We start from the raw sequence: 26,074 nt of genomic DNA, 5'->3' as shown, positions 1-26,074 counted from the left end.
GCCAAACGGACACAATCCTGGTGCCACCGGGCTTCAAAGGCTCACGTGCCTTAAGGATCTCGGATGAAAAACTGCTTTTCATTGCAATCAGATTAATAAAATGTTTTGGCTAGGCCGGGAGCGGAGGAAGTCAGTGGGCGGTGGCGCTGCCGAGGTGACAGCTGGCTGGAGAGGTGGAGCCATGGAATGGGTGGGGAGGGGGCGGGCCGGCCGGCCGGCCAGAGCTCCGGGGCACAGACGCACCCCAGGAGCTGGCCGCCTACATCCCGCAAGTTTCAGCCGCCTCGAACTATGAGCCGTGAGTCCAACCCTGGTGCCCCTAGGGATCCTCCTTTGCTTCTTGGTGGAGCCTTGAATGCCAGACTCAGCCCTAATGTCTCACTCTGCAGGGAGGAGTCGTTTGCTCCGGTTCCCGCTGCTCCTGCTGCTGCTGCTGCTGCAGCCGCCCCAGGTCCTGCCCGCGGATTCCCGGGCCCCCGCGCCGGGTAGGCGGCCCCCTCCCAGACCCCGAGAGCCTCCAGTCCTGAGCCCTGGCCTGGCCCCTCCCCCTGCTCTCCCTTCGGGCAGCCCAGCTTCCCCTTTCTGCTCTCGGTGCCTGGAATGGGGGAGGGCTCTGAGTCTGTGGGAGATGGGGGGGGGGTGTGTGAGGCCGTGGTTAGGGGTCTACAGGGGTTTTCTTTGCAGGGGAGGGAGTGGAGAGGGCAGACTGGGATCTCATGGCGGCTTGGGGAGAAGGGACAGTCCCTCTCCAGCCCCCTCACCTGTTCTGGGCCCCCAGCTGTCCAAGCTGCCTTTTCTCCAACTACCCCGTTGTTTTCTGCGGGATAAGGTGGGGGCGGGCGGTGAGGGGCTCTTTCCGACGAAGCAGCAGGCACCAGGGGGCAAGCCAGCCGGCAGGTTCTCTCTCTCCAGCCTCTAACTTTCTGGACTCCATGGGGATTCTCAGTCCCCGGATAGAAGATCTCCCTTGGTGAGGGTCAGGGTAAAGCAGCCATTCTGGAAGACTGGGGGTGGAAATATATTTATTTACAGAGCTGGGTTGCCTCCCCTGAGGTTTAAATCCTCACCCCCTGGGTAGGTGAGTTAGGCTTAGGTAGGTGCCATAATTCTCCCTAGCTCACTCAGTACATGGTGGTGGCCTAAGGATTTGAACTTGAATCTCTCTTAGCCTAGGTACTTTGCAAGGTCTTTCCACAGAGAGTCCCCCACCTCCCCCTGCCACTCCGCTCCGTGGTCCCTGATTTCATCAACCAGAAGATAGTGGGGAAAGTCAGATCCTGTAAAATTCCACAACTCCTGCACGCCCCTGCCCCATACCGGGTTTCAGGTGGAGGAATTCAGCTCCGCCCTCAGCCAGCCTCTCTCCCCAGCTTACTGCGTGTGTGTGTGTGTGTGTGTGTGTGTGTGTGTGTGTGCGCGCGCGCGAGCGCACGCGCACGTCCTCCACCATCTAGCTGTGTGGTCTATCCCTTTCTGGGTCTCCGTTTCCCGTCTGTAAAATGGGGGCAAGAGAGGATGGGGGTGGGGAGAGGGGTCTGAGCTTTCTGGTTCGATGATCTGGCGATTTGGTGCTCAGAGGAGAGAAGAAAGATGTCTCTGTGGTCTGTGAATGAGACAGATTTCCTAGAGAGAGAGCGTTTGAGTGGGTGGCATTTGGGGAAGCCAGGAAGAGAATGGGGGTTGCTCCAGAGACTGGGTGTGAGCAAAGGCCCAGTTTGTGGGAAGAAGAGGAAGAAGACTCGTGGCCAGCACTTTACAGTTTACAAAGCCCAGCTATGGCCCTCCACTTCTTGGTGCCCACAACAGCCCTGCCAGGGAGAGGTGTCAGACCCATTCTACAGAAGGGAACTCTGAGGCCCAGAGGGGAGAGTCCATTTGTCTGAGACCCCAGCCGCAGAGCTGAGGCCCACCAGGCTGCCCCAGTGACCCAACTTGTCAGCCCGTGGATCCGCATGGCACTTCCTCCGAGGCCCCATCCAGGCCCCACAGGGTTACGAAGGGCCAGTCTGCTGGTCTTCCTGTGTGCTCACTAATGCCCACTGAACCATGATCTGTGCCGTTTTGTTTTTGTCTTTTCTACTTATCTTTATATCATCAGTGTTTAAATGGAATTATTCTTTTCACTCCACAAACATTCCCAAGGGCTCTCTTTAAGCTAGTGTTTGGCTGGAGTTGGAGGCACAGAGCTGGGAGGGGCCCACCATCTCCTACGGGGACAGAGATGCCACAGATGGTCATCCAAGGTGGTCAGGGCCATGCGTGAGAGCTGCATTGGGGTGTGTGAGGCTCAGGGTGGGGAGCAGTTTCCTCTCAAGTGTGAGAAACCGAGGGAGACTTCCTGGAGGTGGTGATGTTTGACCTGGACCCTGAAGGCGGTGGTGATAGGCAGGAAAGGCTCTGAGGCTTTACTGGGAGACTGGTAAGGTTGTTCTGATAGAAGCAATGGCAGAGCTGGAGCCTAGAGCTCTGGACCTCGGGACGCAGGCAGGAGCATAAGGAGCTATAGGAAAAGAGGCAGGTGCTGGCTGGCAAGGGCCTTTGAAGGTGAGTGAGGGGCCAGGGCTCAGGCCTGAGGGAAAGTGGGTTGGATAGGTGGCTTGGGGTTGAGACTGGAGGCCTGGAAACCTTTGAGGAGGCCGCTGCAAGGGTCAAGGAAAGAGAGGTGACAAACTGGGTGCCGCTTACTTTGTGCTTCAGCCTGTGAGTGGAATGAGGTCCGAGATGTCTGGGCATCCGCTCCGGGAAGCCAGCGCCTATGCTTTGCCCTCAGAGGTACAGCAAAGGCCGACCCGCAGCAGCTGATGGCTGCAGACTCACCTGAGGGCAGGTGACAGGGAGGAATGTTGCCTTGGCTTCTCCGTGTCGGGGAGGAGATCGGCTTGGAGGGCAAAGACATGCCAAAGGAGTCTTAATGCTCAAGTTTATCCCCTCCGGTTCCTGGACTTGGCTCAGTGCTTTCTCCTTGGCTAGGGACATGGCATGACCTGGCAGTCGGAGCTCTGTGCCTAGCAGAGGGGCCTGAGGCCAGTTAGCCCTGGCCCAGGGGAACGGGAACCCAGCCTGTGTGAAGGTCTCCCTGCCGCCCAGTGCCTGTCGTCTCCTATCTGCAGCACCAGCTGGGTCTGTGGGCCAGGAGGGGGCTTCCTCTCCAGTTGGCTCTTCCAGGCAGCTGTGGGGGCCTGGTGTGGGGGGGCCTGGCCCCTCGCTGCAGACCTGGCTGAGTGTAGGGGCTGGGGCCTGGGTCTGGTTAGTCAGGGCCTTTTTTTCTCCCTCTCTGGCTGCCAAGCCCCTGGAGTTTCTCTAAATATTATTCTTAAGAGATTTCAGTTCAGTCCCATTAAAGGTCCCCCTTGCTGCCTGGTGCCTGTGCATCCTGGAGGACTTGGTGTTTCTCCGCTGTGCCTGGAGCCCTGACTCCTGGGCTGGGGGACATCTCCTTGCCTGAATCCTCAGAAAGTTCTGGAGCCAGGCAGTCCTGGATACTCCTCATTTGTGGGAATGCGTGCGCTAAGAGCATACTGATCGACCCCACCCCTGGGGTGGCTTGAAGATTCAGTGAGAGCAAATCGCAATGGGCCAGGGGATTCATACTGATGCCAATAATGAAGAAGGGGAGACTGCAAAGGAGGCCTCCGCAGAGCCGTCTGCTCCGTCCCCTTTCTGGGGCACACGGGGAAAATGAGGCCCAGAGAGTGGAAGGGACTTGCCCAGAGACATATGACCAGTGTAGAGCAGCGCTCTCTTGATAGACTTTCCTCGGCACCTACCTGGCACCTGGCCCTGTGCTGGGAACTCAGCAGAGTTGCTGTCTGCATCTCTCCCGTTCTCCTTCTGGATGGCTTTAGTGTGTAGGGTGTCCTCCACCGAGCGCAGCACTGGGCTGGCAGAAAGCAGGCCAGACTTCAGTCAGACTGAAGGAAGGCCTTTCTTTGTGAGTAGTTCCCAGAGCTCTCATTGCGGCAGAGGATGGTGATCCCGCTGAGGTCATTCCCGGCCTGTGGATCAAAGTGCCTCTCCTACCCCATCCTTTTCTCAGACGCAGGCCTGGAAACCTCCAGGGAGAGAAAAGGAGGGAAAGGGAAGGGAATCTTGGCTCTGGAACTTCAAAGCAGTGGGGCTTGGACTGGTCTGGAATTCCTCCTCTGCCCTGCGGGGGGCCTCCCCACCCTCCTGGGGAGTGCCAGGCTAAGAGAAAGAGTGGGGCTACGCAAGGCTGTGGAGTGGTCAGTCACGAGAGCCCCGGATTTCCCGGCGACCGCAGCAGGTCAGGCTCATCCCAGGAAGGAGACATTCGGATTCCCCTCCGCTCCCGAGGACACCCTGGGGCCCCAGAGGCAGCTGTTTTCCTCACTGGGGAGAACTTTTCCTGCCTGGGGCAGCTGGTGTTTATGGAAAGATCTTGGAGGAGGAGGGAGGGAAAATTGGATAGTGGGTCTGGGAGGGAGGAGTCTCTGCATGGACATAGCCTCTCTTGGCAGGAGAGGGGGGCAGGCAGGGGCTGGGGCAGAACCCTAGGGCAGGAAGCAGGAAGCCTCCAGGTTAACCTTCAGAGCCGGCTGCCAGGGCTGCCAGGGCTGGGAAGTCGAGGGATGTCTTTGCCAAGCTCGGGGTAACCATTCTCCTGGCTTCATTTTATTGACTCCACAAACAGCTGTTGAGTTCTGGCCACCACATCTGGATCCCTTGGGTGGCAGGATCTCTCCGGGACTTGGGTTGAGCCCCAGTGCGTGCATGGCCTGTGTTAGAGAGGAGAAAGTGGGGGAAGTGTGGCCCCTTCTCTTGGGGGCTTATAGTAGAGAAGCACAGGTTGAGTGGGAACAGAGTGGGGTGAAAGATGGTCATGGGACGTTTTCTGGAGGAGGCGAGGCACGAGCTCAGTGGGAGGTCAGGTGGCCTTGGAGGGGTTTGTTAGGGAAGGACAGTTGACTGGGCAAAGGAAGGAGAAGAGCCTTTGGCTTTGGAGCTAAGGGATGGGGCTGCCACAGAATGAGCTATAAGGCCCTCTTGAGGTTCTTTTGAGAGCCCTATAGCAGTCGGGATGGGGAAACTGACCCTAGGGAAGGGCTGGGCTTTAGCTCCTATGCCTGCTTAGTGGTAGGACTGATCCATCTGGGATAGAGGGCCTTGTGTGCCCAGGGTTGGGGGCTGGGCAGTGGGGAGCTACCAGGGCTTCTGCAGGTGAATTAGGCAGGTAGGCAAAGCATCCTGAGCAGGAGGGATCAACAAGGAGAGTTCCAGAGCCCTGGGCCTGCTGGGGTGATTACCTACTCTCCCTCCTTGGCATTTCTGGGCATGTGCCTGTGGGAAGGGTGGCTGCATCCTGCCTGCTGGGGCTGCCTGTATCAGCTTGATAAGGCCATTCTGTCCAGCCCACTTCCTGTTGGCCCCTCCCTTCTGCACCCCCTCTGGGGGCCACAGAGGTGCCATTGTGGGGCTGTGGGGAGTTGCTAGGGCTTAAACAAAAACTATTTGCATGATTCCTGTGATTCTCTTCTTGCTTGCCTGAGTGTTGAGTGTGGGCGGGGGCAGGGGGACACTGCTGCTGGGGACCTCTCCCGGGTGGGGGCCAGGAGGACCCTGCTTGCTAGGCCCCATGCTGCCAATTGGAGAGGCCGAGAGTGGAGGGGTCGGCCCTTGCCCAGGGCCATGCCCTCTGATCACAACACTCTTCTGCTACCTCTTGCTACCCTCTTGGCTCCCAATAATCCATTGCACAAAGAATAGGAGTTCCCTGTAATGTTGGCTCTGAGCCTATATAAGGAAGTGTGTTTGCAGAAGGGAGGCTGGTGTTTCCTGTGTGAGGCTGGCGAGGCAGCCCCTGCCAGGATCCAGGAGACCTGGGTCTGCAGGAGGCCCTGCTCCGTTCTGCATCCCTGGCCAAGCCTCCACCTCTCCCTGGGCCTCGATTTCCCTTGCTGAGCTGTGACGAACACCGAATGAGCTCCGAGAAGTCTGCCTCTGCTGTTGAAGAATCACTAAAGCAGTGCAGATTTGAGCAAAGTGACTGTGGTCAGCAAGACCTAGGTTAGACACAAGGAGGGACTTCCTGGTGGGGATTTCTCCAGGAGGCAGAGCTCCACTCACCCCCTCAGTAGGTTTTTCCAACTATATCTCCCCTATCTCTTGGTCCCTGACCTTCCTCAAGATCCTTTAGCCCAGACTGTGCTCTGACATAGGCCAAGCCTGGGCCTATCAGGAATGGAGGCTCAGAGTCCCTCAAACCCACACTTTGTCCACAAGGTTCTGGGAACCTTCTTCCTTTGGACTTGAATGTTGAGTCTTAGGTGGGGGTGGTATGGTGGAAATGAAGGTTAGTTGGTCTGGTGTGACTTGCTAGGTGCCCTGTGTGGGATTTGCCTCATCTGGCCTCAGTTTCCCCATCTGCAAGTGGACATCACGATTCCTGCTCTTCCCTGACTTCTACAAACACAGAGGGATGGTGGGAAATCTCACCTCCCCAGTGTCCAGGTACCTAGAGTTTGGGAGCTGGTCTGAGAGAATCCCCCATCCTTATCCCTTTTCTGAATTTCGCAAACCCAGTCCTTGGTGCTGGGCTCTGTTGAGCAAGAAGTGAATGCTCTAGAAGCCTGTGGATGTTTCGTCTTATCAGCTGTTTCCTAATCTTTGGTGTCACAATATGCTATCTAAACTCTCCCCCTGCCCTACGTTGATGGCGACAGGGAAGGGGGGACTTCCTTTGGGGGCCAGTGTGGACTAGGCTAGAGACCAGAGCAGGGCCTGAACAGGGCAGGCCGAGGGCTACCAGCCATAACTGTGGGAGCAGATAGGACCCTTAGGTGAACACTGAAGTACAGAGAGGACCACTGAGTGAGTTAGGTTAGGACAGAGCTATGACTTGAGTCCATGGCTGGCCCCATACTTCCCATCGGGGACAAGATGGGAGTTGAGAGGTCATCCTGAGTGGTCTCTGATCTCTGCTTCTCCCCTGCAGTGAATCCTTGCTGTTACTACCCATGCCAACACCAGGGGATCTGTGTCCGCTTCGGCATTGACCGCTACCAGTGTGACTGCACCCGCACAGGATATTCTGGCCCGAACTGCACCATCCGTGAGCCAGGCCTCCTGACTCTACTCCTGTCCTGGGTTCCCTTGCTCTCCTGGCCTTGTCCTGAGACCCCCCCCAGTTCCTGCCCTTGTCTCTGGCCCTAGCCCAGTTCTTCCTTGCCTGGCTTTAACCTTTGACACTCTCCCTGACCTGGCTAAAGCAGAACTCTCCCTCTTGGCACATCTCATGCCCTCGCCCTTTCCCCTTCCCTCACATCTGCTTCTGGCTTTGTCATGTGTCATGTCTCCTAAAATTCCATCCTTCTTCTGCCTCATACATTCTGCCCGGTTCTGTACTGGCTTCATTCCCGGTTCCTATCTTCCACTTGGGTCCCTTCTGGTCCTACCAGGAGGCCCTGATTGAGTATCTCCCCTTGTCCCTGCAGCCGAACTGTGGACCTGGCTCCGGAATGCGCTCCGACCCAGTCCCTCTTTCCTCCACTTCCTGCTGACACATGGGCGCTGGTTCTGGGAGTTTGTCAATGCCACTTTCATCCGAGATATGCTCATGCGCTTGGTACTCACAGGTGGGTGGAGGGCACCCCCCCCCCCGCCCTGATCTGGGAGCAGGAAGTCCTCCCAGCTCTTGGAATTCTTGGCATATGATAAGGGCAGTGGTAAGGTGACTGTGATGCCAGATTAAACAAGTCCAACCCAAGAGAAGGCAGGGAGGGGGGTGTAACTGGAGATGGGAGCCCCCTTGTCACCATATTCTCCCTCTGCAGTGCGTTCCAACCTTATCCCCAGCCCCCCCACCTACAACATAGCGCATGACTACATCAGCTGGGAGTCCTTCTCCAACGTGAGCTATTACACTCGTGTTCTGCCCTCCGTGCCCCAAGACTGCCCCACGCCCATGGGAACCAAAGGTAATGGAGATGGGGTTGCGGGGTCACAGGAGATGCTCTGTTCTCTTTGGGAAAAAGCAGGTGAAATAGCAATTATTGACCCATTTTCCAGTTGGGTGGTCTAAGGCAAGACATATGACATATCAGAACCATGGACAAGGACAGGGCTGGAAAATGAGGATAGGAAAGGATGGTGGAAACTCTTGCCTGTGATCACGTAGGAAGTCAGCGGCAGAGTCAGACTAGTGCTTCTGTATTTCCAGGATGCCTCTTTGCTTGAACCTTGTCTGCTGAATTGGTGGGATCCTGCTGAAAGGCGGGGAGGACTTAAGAGTTGAAATGCAGGAAGCAAGGAAGAGTGTGCTATTTGTTGGGTGCTAACTCCATGTTTGGTTCTTAACTGATATAGTTTACCATGCTTCATTGGTGTAGGTTACACATGAAGTCAGAGTTTTTTCTTTAGTTGCCCAAGACCCTACTTATTCTTATTGGTAGGGGTCTTCCTCCTAAGTCCTCCTTCCTACTTCACTCCTGACTGCCCCAAAACCCAGGGGTTTACTCAGTTCAGAGCTATGAATTCTGCTTCAAATACAGAGGGGAGATGAGAAGCGTTGGTCCACTGCTGCTATCACTTCCATCCCTGCCCACATGGTGTTGCTGTTGAATGCTGGGTCCTGTGCCACCCTGTGGTTGTGGGCTTTTGTCTGCTCAGAACCTTGCATATGTATTGATGTTCTAGTATGGCTCTCAGGGGCCTGCTCTGATGGTTTGCACTCACATGTTTAGCTGCCATCCCTACAGCATGACTATTCTGCCAGGTAGCTGGGTCTTGCAGAGTCTCGAGACTCAGCCAGCACTATGCAGGAACCAGCTCTTGTTCAAGGTCAATCCCAGGGATGAGTCCAGGTTATAGTGTGCAGACCACTCCCTCCAGCTTCCCTTTGGTGAGTTTTCTTTGGGGTGCTTGATATCCTTGCTTGCCAGAGGAAACCAGTCTCAATCCAGAGAGGTTCCCTTGATCTTGAACCTTCAACATTGGGCCTCGCTTGAGGTTTTAAGAAAAGGTGCCTTTACCAAAACACAAAAATTCAGTTACTCCTTTCTATAGGGGCATTGGGTACCAACGCATCTGACATTGACATGATTAAGGAAGGCTCTTAATACTTGTTCTCATGATGACAGACACCTGCTTTGCGATGACCTGTTGTCTTTACCCCAGACAGAAAGACTGGCATATTTAAAATAGGCAGCCCACAGCCCAAATCCAGTCCACTCCCTGTTTTGTGAATAAAGTTTTATTAGAACTTAGTCACACTCATTTATTTAGGCATCGTCTATGACTGTTTTCCCCACTACAACAGCCAAGCAGAGTAGGTGGTGATGGAGGTCTAAGATTGACTGGCTTCTTACAGAAAAAGTGTGAAGTTCGCTGATCCTTGATTTATAAGATCCCATCTCACTGGTTCTCAGTCATACTTACATTATCTCATGTAGCCCTCAAAATACTGCCTAAAGTAGGTATAATTTGCCCTATTTTACAGATGAGGGAATTGAGGCTCAGAGAAATGAAATGACTTGTCTGTGTTCACACAGTCAGCAAATGGCATACTAAGATTTGAACCCAGGCTACCTTGCTCCATGGTCAGGGAGTGCAAGTTCTTCTTTTTCCTTTATTTCTGTTTTATTTATTTTTCTTCTTTCTTCTGGTTAACTTCTTCAAAGTTGCAGACACACACAAAAGTTGAGAACAAAATTTAATAAACTCCTACATAGCCATCTCTCCGTTTCAACATGTATCCATAATTTGCCAATCTTACTTCATCTGTCCCCCTTACCTTATTTTTAATGGAGTATTTTAGAGCAAATTCCAAATATCATGCCATTTCACCCATAAATACTTCTAGGGTATTTTGATAGAAAAGGTGCAAGGGGCCATCCAGTGGGAGGGAGATTGTTCTGGGCTTCCTGTGTGGACTGGGTTGGTCCAGTGAGCCCAGAAGGCCCCGGGGCAGGGAGGTTGAGACAGCAGGCTGCCCTTTCCCACCTTCCCTACCAGGGAAGAAGCAGTTGCCGGATGCCCAGCTTCTCAGCCATCGCTTCCTGCTCAGGAGGAGGTTCATACCTGACCCTCAAGGCACCAACCTCATGTTCGCCTTCTTTGCACAACACTTCACCCACCAGTTCTTCAAAACTTCTGGCAAGATGGGTCCTGGCTTCACCAAGGCCTTGGGCCACGGGGTGAGTACCTAGGAGGGGCTCAGGACTTCTCTGGACCTCACTTAGCACATGCAGGTCAGTACAGCTGGGGCAACACCCCATGATCTGAGTGGACCCCCTTCCTGTCCTCAGGTAGATCTCGGCCACATCTATGGGGACAACCTGGAACGTCAGTATCAGCTGCGGCTCTTTAAGGATGGAAAACTCAAATACCAGGTAGCTCTGTGTTTGCAGATGGGGCAGTGGGAAAGGCCTCCAGTGGCCTTCCCTGGCAGAGGCTGCTGGTGGGGGGCGGGGTGCTGAGTGGCATCTTAGGAGGACCAGCTGCAGGAGCTGGAGGTGTATGTGAGGAGGGGAGACAATGAACCCTGGGGGAAGGTGCCAGGCAAGAGAAGCACACTAGGAGCAGACATGGGCTCTCAGGTTCTCCTGGGAGGTGGATGTTGGAGTCTGCATATATACATTTAATTTTTCTACCATATCATTGGGACACTATGATGTGCGTGGCACAGGTGATCAGCAGTGACCGAGATAGGTAATGGGTCCTGACTCTAAGGAACCCCCAGCCCATCAGAGCCACACCCACACACTAGGATCCGCGACTTTCTGACGGCACTAGCACTGTGCACCAGAAATCTAATGTGAGCCATGTCTGTCATTACAGCTTCTCTGGTGGCCACATTAAAGAAGGTAAAAAGACATAGGCAAAATTGATTTTAGTAATATATTTTATTTAGCCCTATATATGTAGCCAGAATATTATCATTTCAGTGTGTAATTGATACAGAAATTATTTTTTAATACAGAAATTATGAATAAAATATCTCACATTCTTTTTTATGCCAAATCTTCAAAATCTGATCTATATTTTACATTCACCGTACATTTCACTTGGGATGCCAGATTTTCACTGGAGATAATCTGATCTGTACTTAGATTTTTGTAAAGTTACAGCTGAGAAGCAGGTTCACATGCCCACGTTGTTCTGAACATACTTGAAAGTTTTCCAACTGCTGAAGTGTCAGTTTTAAAATGTGAATCTGAATTAAATACAGTGAAAGATTTAGTTCTTCATTCACGCCAGCCACGTGTCTAGTGCTCAACAGCTACACATGACTTGTGGCTACCATATTGGACCATGCAACCTAGACAAACCCAAACCCAAACCTGAACTTCTCTGCTGAATCCTTAAGGCTAAGAACAATACTTGGCATATGGTAGGCCCTCAGTCTATATTTATCGAATGATAGGAAAGGCTGCCATATAATCAATTACACTTATGATCACCCACTAGGGAGAAGCTGTGAGAGCAGGCAGAGGGCGGGGCAGGCTTCCCTGGGAAGTTCTGGTACAAGAGCTGCAGGGATGAGGAGATGGAGTTCGGGAGGCCAAGACTGGAAAAGGGCTTTCCAGACTAGCAGTGCCTGGACTTGGAGAGAAGCAGCTTGTGTGGCTCGGAGGAGGGAGGGAAGGGAAGTGTGTCTGGCTGGACACCCGAATGATGGCAGGCGAGGGTGGAGACACCTGTGGGGCCTCGTTTAGGATTTCTGATTTCTGCCAAGAGCAGAGAGAGAACTTGGAAGGGTTTGAAGCCAGGACATGACGCTAGATTGGGTGGTGGTTGTTGTTTTTAAAGGATTGCTCTGGCTGTGGGACTGAGAATGGACTGTCCAGGGACAAGTGTTGACGTAGGGAGACATTGATAAGAGGGGTCAGCATGAGAATGAGGGTGGGTTAGAAGCAGGTGGTGGCAGTGGGGATAGGGAGAAAGGGACCGAGTCTAAGAAAGATTTAGGAATTAGAATCAGCTAGAATTAGCAACCTTGGTTATGGGAGATGGGCAGTTGCCCTGAGTGATATGGGCAGCTGTAAGAAGGGAGGGTGTCAGCTCTGGCAGGTGCTGGCACCTTCCACATCCCCAGGTTGCCAGGCGGCCCCATCCCGCAGGTGCTGCGCGGAGAGATGTACCCGCCATCGGTGGAGGAGGCGCCGGTGTTGATGCACTACCCACGGAACATTCCGCTCCAGAGCCAGATGGCTGTGGGTCAGGAGGTGTTCGGACTGCTTCCCGGGCTCATGCTCTATGCCACGCTCTGGCTGCGTGAGCACAACCGCGTGTGTGACCTGCTGAAGGCTGAGCACCCCACCTGGGGAGATGAGCAACTCTTCCAGACGGCCCGCCTCATCCTTATCGGTGAGGACTCCAGACCAGCCCTGTCCTGGAAGCTCATGTCCCCTGTCCTGAAAAACAGGGTGTGTGTGGGGGGGTGCAGTTTGGGGAGAGAGAGCCGGGATTAGGACCCTACCTCCTCTGCTAACCAGCTATAAGACCCTGAGCAGACCCCTCCCGTTATGTTAACCTTAGTTTCCAAATCTGGACACTGGGGATAATGACAGTTGTAAGTTTTGTAGAGATGATGAAAAGCACTTAGCACCTAGTAGGCCTTTGGAAAATGGATGGCTGTGATGGTCAGGTATTAGCTGGGTGACTTACGGCAGAGTTGACAAGCCAACCCAATCTGTCTCCCCCCTGTACTGCCCCAGGAGCACACAGTGACATCCCTCGCGTGTGCACTCAGATTCCAGCCTGCCCGGCAGTCAGGAATCCTCCTGTTTCTGCCCTCCGTGCATCTGCCTTCCTGGAGTTTGGTAGCTTCTGGGTGACTCAGGGACAGGATATTTTTGTGTCCCCTACGGGGGCGAGTCTGCAGCCTAAAATGTCAGATGGTTTCCTGCCTGGGAGCTTGGTCCTGGACAGCCCTGTCCAGACAGTGTTCACGCTGAGTCACCAGAAACCATTCTCCCTCGCCTCTGGGCATGACTGGGCATCACTGGTTCCAATTATATTGCCTGATTCACTAGAGCCTGGAAGAGCCAGGCTTCAGGGATAGCAACAGGCTAAAGAAGAAGGGGCTCGTACTGAAGTCCCAGCATTTTGGAGACTTTGACTGGAGAGGGCTAGTGTGTGGCTGGAGGCTGGTGTCGAAGCTGTGATAAAAGATAACGAAGCTGTGTCCAGTGCTTCGGGTTAGCGTCCCCAATAGCCCTATTAACCAGATATGATTGCCTTCGTTGTGAAGATTAGGATTCAGAGGTTAAGTGAAATCTCTGAGGTCACTCCGTAGAGGTCTGGCTGCCACAGAAGCTCGTGCTTCGTGCACCACATCCCAAGCTGAGCTCCTTTCTGAGTGGGGGGAGGGGGTTTCCCCGCCCACTTACACCTAGCCATCCTCCTGCCCGCCTGCGTGTGGTCATACACCAAGGATGCAGTGCCCTAGGCCAAGCAGCATTTGTCCGCTGTTCCCAATGGCTCTATCCATAGTATCATGATGCATATTTTACAGAGAAGGAAGGTGAGGTTCAGACAGATGAGGTGATTCAGCCCCAGCTTGGGGAGGGGGGAGGGTGGCTAGGAATGGTGATGCCAGGCTCTGGACCTTGCCAATGGCAAATCTCATGGCTCCAGATCAATTTGCTAGAAGCTAGTGTGTCTCATGGCTAATTGGCTAAAAGAATCAGTTCCTTTTCTTATCTAGATGGCCAGTTTTCATTCTGTTAGGGAATGTTCAATTTATTTCTTCCCTGGCTCTTTGCCTAGTAACTGGTTACCGAGGGGGCAGAGGAAGTTATTTATCAGGATTCTGATAGGTAAGAAAATACAAGACGTGCATGTAGGACCAGATTCATCTTAAATCCTCAGCCTGCCCCTTTCATTGCTGTGGCAGCTTAGAGGGGTCTCTCTGAAGCAACCCTCACCCCTGGAGGGTATCGGCACCCTGAGAGCCCCCATGAAGTGAATCTCCCCTTTCCCATCATTTGTGACCGTTCCCACCTCTTGTCATGGGCTGTGGGAGGGTGGTCACCATAAGGCCATGAAACCAAATCTCGGGCACTTCCCTCCATGTCCTGCTTAGCTGGGCTTACGATGTCCCTTTGGAATATGGGAGCAGCTGTTGGCTCTTGTCTCGGGACATTGGTCTAGCCTGAGACAGAAAGGTGCTTTCTCGGGGCGCCTGAGTGGCTCAGTCAGCTAAGTGCCTGACTCTTGACTTCGGCTCAGGTCATGATCTCGTGGTTGTGAGACTGAGCCCCACATCAGGCTCCACGTCGAACATGGGACCTGCTCAAGATTCTCTCTCTCTCCTCCTGCCCCTCCCCCACTCAAGCTTTCTCCTCTCAAAAATAAAAGCAAGCAAGCAAGCTCCGTTTTCATACCCCCTTACAAAAAGACTAAGTGAAAGTGGCCCCCAAATTCACTACCAACAATAACAATGAAGAAGCGGAAAGCAAGCGCTGTCCACGAACGGGCCTGGCTCCTGAGCGGGGTGGCCGCATTCCAGTGCTCCCCTCCCTGACGCTTTGCTCCTCCCGCCCCCCCCCCCCCAGGGGAGACCATCAAGATCGTGATTGAGGAGTACGTGCAGCAGCTGAGCGGCTACTTCCTGCAGCTGAAGTTCGACCCGGAGCTGCTGTTCGGCGTCCAGTTCCAGTACCGCAACCGCATCGCCATGGAGTTCAACCAGCTGTACCACTGGCACCCGCTCATGCCCGACTCGTTCAAGGTGGGCTCCCGCGAGTACAGCTACGAGCAGTTCCTCTTCAACACCTCCATGCTGGTGGACTATGGCGTCGAGGCCCTGGTGGACGCCTTCTCTCGCCAGAGCGCTGGCCGGGTGAGCCTCCAGGGAGCGTGGGGGAGCACAGGTGGGCTCTGGGGTGTAACAGACCCAGTGACCTTTTCTGTTCTAGAGGGATAGTGTCACCCCGACATTCCTTCACCCATTCCTTTATTTCTCCTCTTGGTCTTCTGTTCGTTCAGCAACGGCAGGCATCACTCCGGGTGCTGGGGATAGAGTGGTGAGCAAGATCCACGTAGTTCTTGGGTCCTTGTCCTCTTGGCGCGGGCGCCCTAGTGAGGAACGAGAGTCACCTAACAGCTAACGTCATGCCAGCACTAACTATGTGACACTGTGCCAGGGGCTTTTCTGACATTATCGGAATGATAAGAGCATGTTAAGAGCCACAATGCAAGGAGCCCACAGTGCTCCGGGAACCTGAGGAGGGGCTTGTGACCCAGAGTGGAGAGCTGTAGATAAGGAAGTGTCTGCGCAGAGATCCAAAGGATGGAAAGAGCTCTCCCAGGGAAAGGGGTGGTGTTAATGGCAAGGGATGATCGTGCTCCGGGTGGAGGGCACAGGATGGCAAGGGGCTGGAGGTCAGAGGGCATGGCGATTTGAGGACCATGAGGACACGCAGGGTATGGTAAGATATGCGAAGGTGTCTTCACATAGTAGGTCTTTATTAAATTACCGGCCTCGGTTACAGGCTGAATGCCCCCAACCCTCATTCATAGGTTAACGTCCTAACGCTCTGTGCTCAGAATGTGACTGTATTTGGAGACAGGGCCTTGACAGAGGTAATTAAGGTTAAATGAGCTCAGAGGTGGGCCATACTGTGACTGGTGCCCTTATGAGGAGAGGAGATTAGGGTGTAGACATGCACAGTGGGAAGACTTAGGGGGAAGATGACCATCTATGAGCCAAGGACAGAGACCTCAGGCTGAAGCCCATGTTGCTGACACCTTCGTCTTGGACTTCTGGCCTCCAGACGGTGACACATTTCTGCTGTTTAAGCTCCCCAGGCTGTGATACTTTGGTACGGCTGTCCTAGAAAATTAATACAACACATTCCCTGAAATTTCTAACCAGCCCCCTCCTAAATCTCCCCTCCTGCATGCTTGGAAGCCCCATCTCCTCTGCCCTAGCCCCCCGCCCCCGTGCTTCTCTCTAATCCTCGTCCCTAAGCCCTATCATGACATTGTGGCACCCTGTGGATTTAGGTTTACTGTGGGTAATTTGACTGGAATTAGCATGTGTTTCCACCAATGGGCAGCTGCTGGCTGGCTTATGGCCTCTCTTCTCTGGGGGGACACAGAGATGAACAGAGACAGTAGCTTTGTGTGGGGCTCTGTGGTTTCCAGAGCATTTTCAAGGGGTGGCCATGAGGTTGGTTGTGGGTGAAGCCCTGGTGTTGTACTTGGCCCAAGGCAAGACAGAAGTGTGTCGGCTCTCAGGATGTTCAAGAGAGCATGGGCGGTGATAAAACAGGGCTTCCCCTGACAATTGCCACATGTGGCTCCCGCCTCGGGGTGGGGGGGTTGCCATGTGACCAGCTCTGTGATAACTGCTTTGCATATTTTATCTTGCTTATGTCACCACAACCCTATCAGGTGGTTGCTCTTGCCTTCCCCATTTTTGCATGTGTGGGAACTGAAACTTAAGTCCCTGCATTTTTCCTAGGGTTGCCATAACAAAGGACCACAAACCGAGTTTATTTTATTATTTCACATTTCTGGAGGGTAGAAGGTGTGGACAGGGCTAGGTGCTCTCTCTGAAGGCTTCCAGGGAAAATTGTCTTAGTTTCTGCTGGCTACTGACAATCCTCTTGGACATACCACTCCAACGTGGAGTCTCCCCGAGTCCCTGTTTTCTCTTAGGACACCAGTCATTGTCAGGATCCCCCTAAGGGAGTATGACCTCATCTTCACTTGATTACACCTGTTTCCAAATGAGGTCACCTTCGCAGGTGCTGGGGATTCAGATTTGGGGGACACAAATCAACCCACAATGGTCCCACAGCTTGTAAATTGTGGAGCTGACATTTGCACCGGCCTCGGCTAGCTTGCTCCAAGGTGCATGACTTCACCATCCAATTATATTTGTTCTATTTAAACAGAACTCCTTCTTGAGTATTGACATAATCAATTCATCCCAAACAATGGAGTATTTTTTAGACCAATACTCCTTAATGGTCATGAATCAGAATTTTTCCTCTGGAGACTTTTGATCTCACCAGGTTACCTGAACTCTATTTTCCCTCCCTTCACAGGATATGACACCACCCCTTGGTCTTAGAGTTAAACTCCAAGTTTAGTTAAGCTAAAGTTGTGGATACACTATAGTTTTCATGGCAAGATTTGAGCTCCTTCCCTGCTGGCTTATGACTGCTCCTTGCCCGGGAGATCTGGCAGAAGGGAGGAGAAACAACAGACTTCGTCCCCTGCATTTCCATGAGTGGCTTTAACTGGTGGGAAAGGAGTGACATGATACTCTGTGTTCTTATTATCTGGCACCGAGTTTCCCTTTCCTAGTGTGGTTGGCTAATAGTGGTTCACTCTTGGGGCACCTGGGTGGTTCAGCCAGTTGAGTGTCCGACTTTGGTTCAGGTTATGATCTCACAGTTCGTGAGTTCCTGGGGGGCTCGCAGCTGTCAGTGCAGAGCCTGCTTCTGATCCTCTGTCCCTCTCTGTCTGCCCCTCCCCTACTTGTGTGTATGCACCGTCTCTCTCAAAAATAAATAAAACATTAAAAAAATAACGGTTCACTCTTTTTGAAGATTTTTTTTAAATACTTATTTTTGAGAGAGGGAGAGTGCATGTAATCATGTGGGCAAGTAGGGGTGAGGCAGAGAGACAGGGACACAGAATCCCAAGCAGGCTCTGTGCCGCTGACACAACCGCGCGAGCCCAACGCGGGGCTCGAACTCACAAACTGTGAGATCAAGCATGATCTGAGCTGAAATCAGAAGTTGAATGCTTAACCGGCTGAGCCACCCAGGCACCCCAGAGGTGGCTCCCTTTTTAATCATTAATTTTTTGTTGAATCTCGGTGCTATAATAGAGGAATAAATACCAATAGAAAAAAGCTCCTTAGCAGGACCCGCCTTGAAAGATTAAGCATCTCTATTTCTTATTAGAACAGATTCGAAGAAAACCATAAAGTTCTGGCCCCCAAAACTAACATCTGTCCATCCATTTGTTTCTCATTTGCGGTCTCGGGACCCCCTCTGCCCCTCCAGATTTCTTTCCAGAGCCGGAGCGCCCTGCCGCTGCTTGAGCTCCTGGCTGGTGCCAGGCTGGCCATTTCTTTTATGCAGTCCTAGTTGCAGAACCTTTGTTCAGGATGTTGGGATTCTCAAATGCAAAGCGTTGGAGAATAGTGTGGCTGGCAAGCCACTGGAGAGGTCCTGTTGGCCAACTGCCACTTTAATGAAGAGGAAGCTGAGACACAGGGGCATTCCTGAGAGAGCGTGACAGTGGCAGGCCTGGGGCCGAGGCCCCAGCATGGTGGCTGCTGGGCACAGCCATGCTCTGTCCGCACTTGGGGAGAGCTCCCAACCTGTGGATCTCCTCCAGGGCAGTGTGGCCTGGCTCTCAGACCACAGCTGTGTTTTATGTCTTGGCAGATCGGAGGGGGTAGGAACATGGACCATCACGTCCTGCACGTGGCTGTCGATGTCATCAAGGAATCCCGCGAGCTGCGGCTGCAACCCTTCAATGAATACCGCAAGAGGTTCGGCATGAGACCCTACACGTCCTTTCAAGAGCTCACAGGTGAGCAGCTGTTTCCCGGACATGGCCCCTGCCCTCAAAGGACTTGCAATGAAGTGAGGGGGACATTGCAGAAACAGAATGGGGTGATAACTCCCAGCAATACAACCGTGGAGGTCATGAGGGGTGTGAGCACCATGCTGGAGGGTCAGGAAGGTGAGGGGTGTGAGGGGAACAAATGACACTGCTTAGGGAAAGAAAGTGGCTTCTCAGCTGAGTTTGGAGGGATATTCTGGATGGAGACTGGTGGGGGGAGCATTCTAGGTAGAAGAACAGAAAGGACAAAGACACAGAAACCATTAAGAATGAGCCTACTGGGGGGCACAGTGGTGGGTGTGGCTGGCGCAAGGTGCTTATGTATGGGGAGGGTGGGGGTTAGGGGCCCAATTGTGTAGAACCTTGGATTCTATGTAAAAGAATTTGGGTTTTACTCTATCTGGTGGTTCCTAAATACCTACTTAGGGACCAGCTGCCTAAGAATCGCTTAGGAAACTGATTAAAAATACCAAATCCCAGATATCTCTCCCCAAGATTCTAATTCAGTAGGCCTGCGTGGTGCCAAGAATCTGTATGTTTGTGTGTATAATATATATACTTCTTTTTCTTCCTTCCTTCCTTCCTTCCTCCCTTCCTTCCTTCCTTCCTCCCTCCCTCCCTCCCTGCCTTCCTTTCCTCTTTCCCTTTCCTTTCTTTTCTCTTTTCTTTTCTTTTTATTCCAGCTGTTGTATAGCCAAGAGTTTGGGAACTGTGGTCATAAAGAGTGAGAGGGTTTGAGCAGGGTGTGATATGACTGTGTACTAGTGCCTCATAGAGGAAAATGGGTAGGGAAGCTCAATACCTGTCTCCCTGTCATCACTATCTGTGAATATGTGGTCCTCACAGAGTGGGGAGTGGGCTTCCCATAATTCTGGAACCATCATCTCTGTCACTCTTTAATCTGTGACCATCCAGAAGGAGAAAAGAATGCTGTAACTAAATCTCTGTGTGAGCTTGGCCAAGTTATATTACATCTCTGAGCTCCAGAAGAATGAAGGGACTTGAACTAGCATATGTCCTTGAAACCTGCCTGTGAAGGAGGCAAGATGGATAGCGTCTCCCTTTTGTCACTGTTAGGCAGTTAGGGCACAGAGAAGAGATTAGTTTTTCAAGGTCACATGCTGTCTGGTGGCCCATCCAGTCCCAGTAGCAAATTCCTTCCCTAGATGCAGCCATGTAGAAGGGTCAGTTAGGCCAGATGTTGGGGCATGTACTCAGCTGTTCAGTTGTTCTTATGAAGTCTCATATTCTCCCCAGAAAAGAGTGGGCCTAGAAGGTTTCCTCCGCACGTTAACCTTAATGTGCCATGACTCTGACTCTAGCTTCACCCCTCCTGCAGGAGAGAAGGAGATGGCAGCTGAGCTGGAGGAGCTGTACGGAGACATTGATGCCTTGGAGTTCTTCCCGGGGCTGCTTCTGGAGAAGTGTCATCCAAACTCCATCTTTGGGGAGAGTATGATAGAAATTGGGGCCCCCTTTTCCCTCAAGGGCCTCCTAGGGAATCCCATCTGTTCTCCGGAGTATTGGAAGCCAAGCACATTCGGTGGTGAGATGGGCTTCAATATGGTCAAGACAGCCACGCTGAAGAAGCTGGTCTGCCTCAACACCAAGACTTGTCCCTACGTTTCCTTCCATGTGCCCGACCCCCACCAGGATGTTGGGTCTGGTGTGGAGCGGCCATCCACAGAGCTCTGAGGGGGGAGAGCAGCAGCACTCTGGGGGGTGGACTTTGTGCTTGTCATCCCAGAATGCTGAGGCCGGGGTTGAAAGTCTTAAATGTTGGGTATCTGGTTTGGCATTGAATGTGTCAAGGTCGACATTTAGAACTTTGTGTCTCTCACCCATTATCTGGAATATTGTGGTATTGTTTGTTATTCTAAATGCTGAATTCCTGATTAACCATCCAGAATGTTAGGAGCAATTCTTTAGCATGCCAGAATGCTGGGTTCCTGGTTGATGACCTAGAATGTCAGATTTCTGGTTGACTTGGAACATAAGCATTCTGAAATGTGGAGCTCCTGATGAAATCATCTGGAAAGTTAGGGGAATCTCATTTTGCATTCTAGAATTCTGGGAGACTCTCCAGAATGTTGACTTTCTGAATGGCAATTCAGAATGTCGTGCTTCTGGTCACTGATCCAGAGCAGTGACTGGTATGCCAGATCTGTCTTGATCTGAATGTCCAGAATGATTTGATTCATCTTCCTGTTCAGTGAGATATCCACGGAGCAGAAGAATCTATCTATGGTCTAAAGACTAACAAGAATGCATTGCCCTACTCTGTAGGGCAAGGGGGCAAAGAGGTAGGGTGTTCTTCTTGGGACTCCAACTTAGACCCTGGTCTGAGAAGATAGAGAAAACAGGTGGGTTTTTTCCAAGGCCATTGGTTGGAAGCCACCAGAGTTCTGTCGCCATCCATGTCTTGACTCATGGCAGCTGTTTCTCATGATGCTAATAAAATTCTTTTTCCAAATTGCCTGCTATGTATCACTTTTCATCCCATTTCCAGAAGTGGAGGTGACACTGGGGTGGCCTTTCTCCTAGCTGCAAGTTGGATGTGCAGGTCTTGATGAGACATTCCATTCGGGCCCCTGGAGCCTGTCATCGCCTGGCTTTCCCACCACTGATCTCCATTTCCCACTGTGGGTTAGGCATTGTCCCTTCCAGGCTGCTCTCCTGAAATCCACAACTCCCCAGCCCCTGGAGACACGGCATTCAGTTCCCACCATCTGATTAAAATAATTTCCTCCCTTACAAAGCATACAAGGGCAGAGACGAGGGTACCTGGGGAAGACAGCACTTACTGTGCCAATTTCCCACATTGAATTTTCATTTATTCTCACCCAAGCATATGAAGTACATGGTATAATCCTTATTTCAAAAATGAGGAAACTGAGACTGGGGATGGTCAAGTGATATGCTGCACAGAGGCCAGAGCCAGGCCGGGACCCAGGTCTGGCTGGATCTGGAGCTGGGCTCTTCCTCCATTTGGATACCTCTTGCTTCCTGATTTGACTCAGTTCCAGGCCTGATCTTGCCTCTCTGGCTCAGGGTCAGAGGCAGAAGGTGGGGTGTAGCTGTTGCGTGCTATGCTTTCGGTCACAAATATTTATTTTGCCGAGAGCTTACTAGACATCAGTCACTGTTACAGGCTTGGGGCTATTAGCAATGAGTGATTGAGACAGACAAGGCTTTTGTTTGTGTGCAGCTCACATTCCATTGGGGCTAGAGCACACAATAAACAAGAAAATAATGAAATAAGAAAAAGGCAAGGCGAGTGTGGTCTCCCTTCTAACTCTTACTACTCTGCTTGGCTCCTGAGACTTAAGACCCTTTCTGAGACACATAGACCATGCATCCCGCATAGCTAGCCAGGAGAAGACAGGTTAGAGAGGAAAGGTAAGAGGTTACGAAAGTTCATTTTCCCCACTTTGGGCTTAGAGCTCCTTAGGAAAAATAATTTCCCAGAAACAATGGAGGAAAATGGAGTCCCTGTGGCTGGGCTTCCTGTCTTACAGTCCAGAAAGCCCTTTTCCTCCTTAGTTGGCTGGGGACAGCTTCCACCATTCCTTCCCAGTCCTGTTGAATGCAAAGAATGCAATCTTCAGTTCCCCAGTTGCTCTGATGATCAGGGATCCTTTGACTGCTGGAAGTGGGCATTAAATGGCTATCTTGTCCTTGCTTACCTGGTATCTATTTCCTCTCTTTGCTAATACCCTACTTTGCCTAAGAATCATCCTCCTCTCTTTAATTCCACTCTTGCTGGTTCTATCATGGCCAAGGGTCTCTGAGTCAGTCCTGGCAATCAAGCACCCTCTCCTTATAAACTGGACCCTGAGTGGAGTTACACAGAGATTAAAACAACCCACTGATTCATTCCCCACAGCTGGGCTCAGAGGGATTGTCCCTTAGTTCTTGCTTCTAAGGTCACTAGGGAAGCCTGGGTTCCTGCCCTTCTCAAGACCTTGGCTTTTCCTTCCTTCCTGGGGGCTACTCTATGAATTCCTCTTTCACTTAAGTTGGTCAGAATTAGTGTCTATTACTTGCATCCAAACCTTAATGGCTGTTGGCCTGAAATGGCAGAAACACTATGATGTTCTGAAAGGAATTTTAATCAAGGGAGACACAATCAGCCAGTGTTTTAGGAAGAGCACTGTGGTGCCAGGTGGGCAACAGAGTGGAGCAGGAAGGACCGAAAGCTGGATGAATGGTGAGGAGGCTGTGACCATGGTCCAGCTGAGAGATGACAGCAGTTGGAGCCAGGTGGAGGGATGTGGCGATGGGAGGGTGGGGTGGCTTCTGGGAATAGACTTCTTGTGAATGCAGGTGCCCTGGCTTAGGTGGAACTTTGTTCTGTACAGACAACTGTATGTGAAAATTTTGCATGTAGAAACATATGTTAAATGCACCAAGAAGGCTTCTTCAGAGTGAAGCCTCTTAATGCTCATCGAATGAATGCTCATTCCTGGAATTTTGATGTGGTGGGTATAATGGTTATGTGTCAACTTGGCTGGGCTACAATACTCAGTTATTTAATCAGACACTAATCAAGGCGTGGCTGTGAAGGTATTTTGCAGCCACGGTCAACATCTACAATCAGTTGATTTTAAGCAAAGATTACCCTGATAACATGGCTGGGCCTCATCTACTTAGCTGAAAGGTATTAAGAGTAAAAAGTGAGGTTCTCCAGAAGGGAGTAGAAAATTCTGCTTCAAGAATAGAGCATCAATTCCTGCTTGAGTTGGCAGCCAGCTGTATGGATTTCAGACTTGACCAAGTGTGAACCAATTCCTAAAGACAAAACCATGTATTATCTATCTATCTATCTGTCTGTCTATCTATCTATCTATATATCTATATATCATCCATCCATCAATCATCATCATCATCAATCTATCACCTCCTATTGGTTCTGTTTCTCTAGAGAACCCAGTGGGTAATTCAGTCAGGGCTCTTAGTGCAAACAAAAGAACTCCCTCCTGCCTGGTTTTAGCAGGAAGGAATTGATTATGGGTCACTGCACAGCTCATGGAACCATTGGCAGGACCAGAGAATTAGGCTCAGAGGCTTTATGCCCAGGAACAGCAGCTCCTGGTCCAGTAAAGATGCCTCTACTCCTGCCACTAGACACAGGCATCTCAGATTGTACCTCTGTTGCCAAAAGTCTACTGTTGCTGCCCCCGAAGCCTAGCAGCCTCTACAGCCACCTCTGCCAGAAAATGGATTGATTCTGTATGGTGCCTGCTTCCCCACTTTCCTCTGCTTAGAATTAAAGTCATTTGTGTTTCGTGTCTGATTAGTGGGGCCTAGCCCCCACACCTGCACTCCAGCTCCAAGAGAGGGTGGGAAAGTGAGTTTTCTGGCTTGCACTTTGGGGAGGAGGGACCCATAATATAGAAAATTCACACATAGGAAGGATGTTCAAAGGGGCTGAGGGACATGAAAGTTCTACCTCAGCGGATCTGAGTTTTCTTAGGTCCGTTTTGCCTCTGCGGACCCTAGCCCTAGAACATGGCAGAGAACAACACAATGGCACCACTGTTGACCTGGCAGCAGCTCAATGTAATTGCAAGCAAAGAATGTAAGCAATGAAATTCCAGAAGGACCAAACAGTAGAGGCGCAAAGACTCCCGGTGCCACGGTGCAAAGAATACACGCAGTCCACCTGTCCTAATAATATTTGAGTAAAAGGTGTCAAAAACGTCAGACATGCCCACAACCCACTTTGATGCTTAATCATGCTTTTCCTATAAAAATGAACTTTAAACTCAAATATCTTTGAATGACAGTAAAGAATATTAAATGATGCTTTTATAGAGCACTCTTATGGGAACTACAATAAACACTTTCCTCATATCCTTATTAAAAAATTTTTTTTAACATCTATTCATTTTTGAGAGACAGAGAGAGACCGCATGCAAGTGGGGAGAGGCAGAGAGAGAGGGAGATGCAGAATCTGAAGCAGGTTTCAGGCTCTCAGCTGTCAGTGCTCAACGCGGGACTCAGACTCATTGAACTCTGAGTTCATGACCTGAGCCAAAGTCAGACACTTAACCAACTGAGCCACACAGGCACCTCTCTCTTAGCTGTTACTTTTGTTTCACTCATTTAAAATTTGTTTCCTCCCAAATGAAGTAAGAACAATTTTTTTTCTCTCAATCTTTATACTTTTGGTCAAAAGGACTTTTGAACCACTGGCAGAAATCCAGGCCTGGTCTTTTGGGTTTTAGGATGGTGTGGAAGTACTTTCTTGCAGACTTCTGCATCAAATTTTTTCCCTGCCTTCCATTGACATATAACGTACATACAGCTGAGTGCTAATCCTAGTGCTAATCCTCACCTCAGTGAGTTTTTACATACACTCAAGCAACCACCAAAAATTCAAGATAGAGAACATTTCCAGCACTATAGGCTCTTGTGCACCCCTTCCTAGTTAAAAAACAAAACCTGTGACCACTATTCTGCCTTCCATCCCACTGATTAGTTTCATCTGCTTATAAATTTCACTTGAATAGAGCCATACAGTGTGTATATTTGTGTGAGTCTGGCTTCTGTTGATGGACACTTGGGTTGCTTCCGTTTTTTGCCAAATATGAGCGAAGCCGTATTGATGGCAAATTCTGACTTGTAACAAAGGACCTACTTAAAGCATCATCTTTTATCACACTTATTATGGGAAATGGCTCCTGTTCTCTATTCAAAATCCCCTGCTGTGGGATTCCTTCTGCTTTACAGCTTGATGGAAAGAGAAAATAGATTCACAAGTGTGATATGCACCATTAGATAAAGGGAAAGGATATATATATTAACTAAGAGCCTGCTCTGTGGCATGTACTTTACCTGCCAATTTCATTAACTCGGCCTCCTGAGTAGGTCTTGTTTGTTTCACAAAGGAGGACATTGAGATGCAGAAAACTAAGGTGACTTGTCCAGAGTCATACAGATATGAAGCGGTGGGAGGCAGCAGTAAAATTCTGATGTGTGGCCCTATTTCCACCACGTGGCCCATCAAGACCTCCAGAACCAGAATCACGATAGAGATGGGGGAACAGAGGTGCAGGTGCAGTGGCGTGGTGGGCATCAGTGATGTTAATACACTCCAGATGATTCTGCTAATAACTCTCAGATGGAGACCCTGCACCACACAGCACAGGCTCCTGGTCACTCTTTTCCTCTTTAGATGAGGGACGTTTTCTTTCCTTTTCCCATGACACACTTTTTCCAGGCTGGCTATCTCTTTTGAGATCTATGACTTGTACTCTGTACAGCACGATGACGATCACTGAAAACTGGTTCCCTGAAGTCTAAGAAGCTGTGCCCACTTATCTCCCCATCACTGCTGACCGCGCCTCTCCTCCCCCACGGCCGGCAGTCCCTGATAGCTATAGTGGTGAAGCTCCGACCCTGAGCCCTGCCCTTTCCCCACTACGGGATACTCAAGTGCCTGCTCTTGACTCGTTCTCAGTTCTTGCCTCCATAGGAGGGACTCAAGACAGGTCCTAGTTTCTTCCTCGTCCTC

The 26,074-nt window shown here is 51.2% G+C and overlaps 1 protein-coding gene across 1 annotated transcript; it reads left to right on the top strand.

Moving 5' to 3' along the window:
* The first annotated feature begins 194 nt into the window (after positions 1-194).
* On the top strand, positions 195-21,030 carry PTGS1 (prostaglandin-endoperoxide synthase 1). Its single transcript, XM_029920868.1, has 11 exons — positions 195-298; positions 390-485; positions 6,953-7,069; positions 7,452-7,592; positions 7,791-7,934; positions 9,970-10,151; positions 10,263-10,346; positions 12,078-12,324; positions 14,517-14,803; positions 18,375-18,522; positions 19,895-21,030. Exons 1-11 carry the CDS (start codon positions 292-294, stop codon positions 20,248-20,250), a joined length of 1,809 nt encoding a protein of 602 aa, XP_029776728.1. The 5' UTR covers positions 195-291; the 3' UTR covers positions 20,251-21,030.
* The last annotated feature ends 5,044 nt before the right edge of the window (positions 21,031-26,074 follow it).

This window comes from Suricata suricatta, chromosome 13 (genome assembly GCF_006229205.1).
Source record: "Suricata suricatta isolate VVHF042 chromosome 13, meerkat_22Aug2017_6uvM2_HiC, whole genome shotgun sequence".
Taxonomy (NCBI): domain Eukaryota; kingdom Metazoa; phylum Chordata; class Mammalia; order Carnivora; family Herpestidae; genus Suricata; species Suricata suricatta.
The sequence above is the reverse complement of the archived record's forward strand: the minus strand, read 5'-3'. Positions and strand labels throughout refer to the sequence as shown.

Bases quoted from the DNA above. Each gene is read 5' to 3' on its own strand.
- PTGS1 (XM_029920868.1), top strand. The intron at 10,152-10,262 runs GTGAGTACCTAG...TCCTGTCCTCAG, and splicing joins CCAAGGCCTTGGGCCACGGG to GTAGATCTCGGCCACATCTA. The intron at 10,347-12,077 runs GTAGCTCTGTGT...CCCATCCCGCAG, and splicing joins ATGGAAAACTCAAATACCAG to GTGCTGCGCGGAGAGATGTA.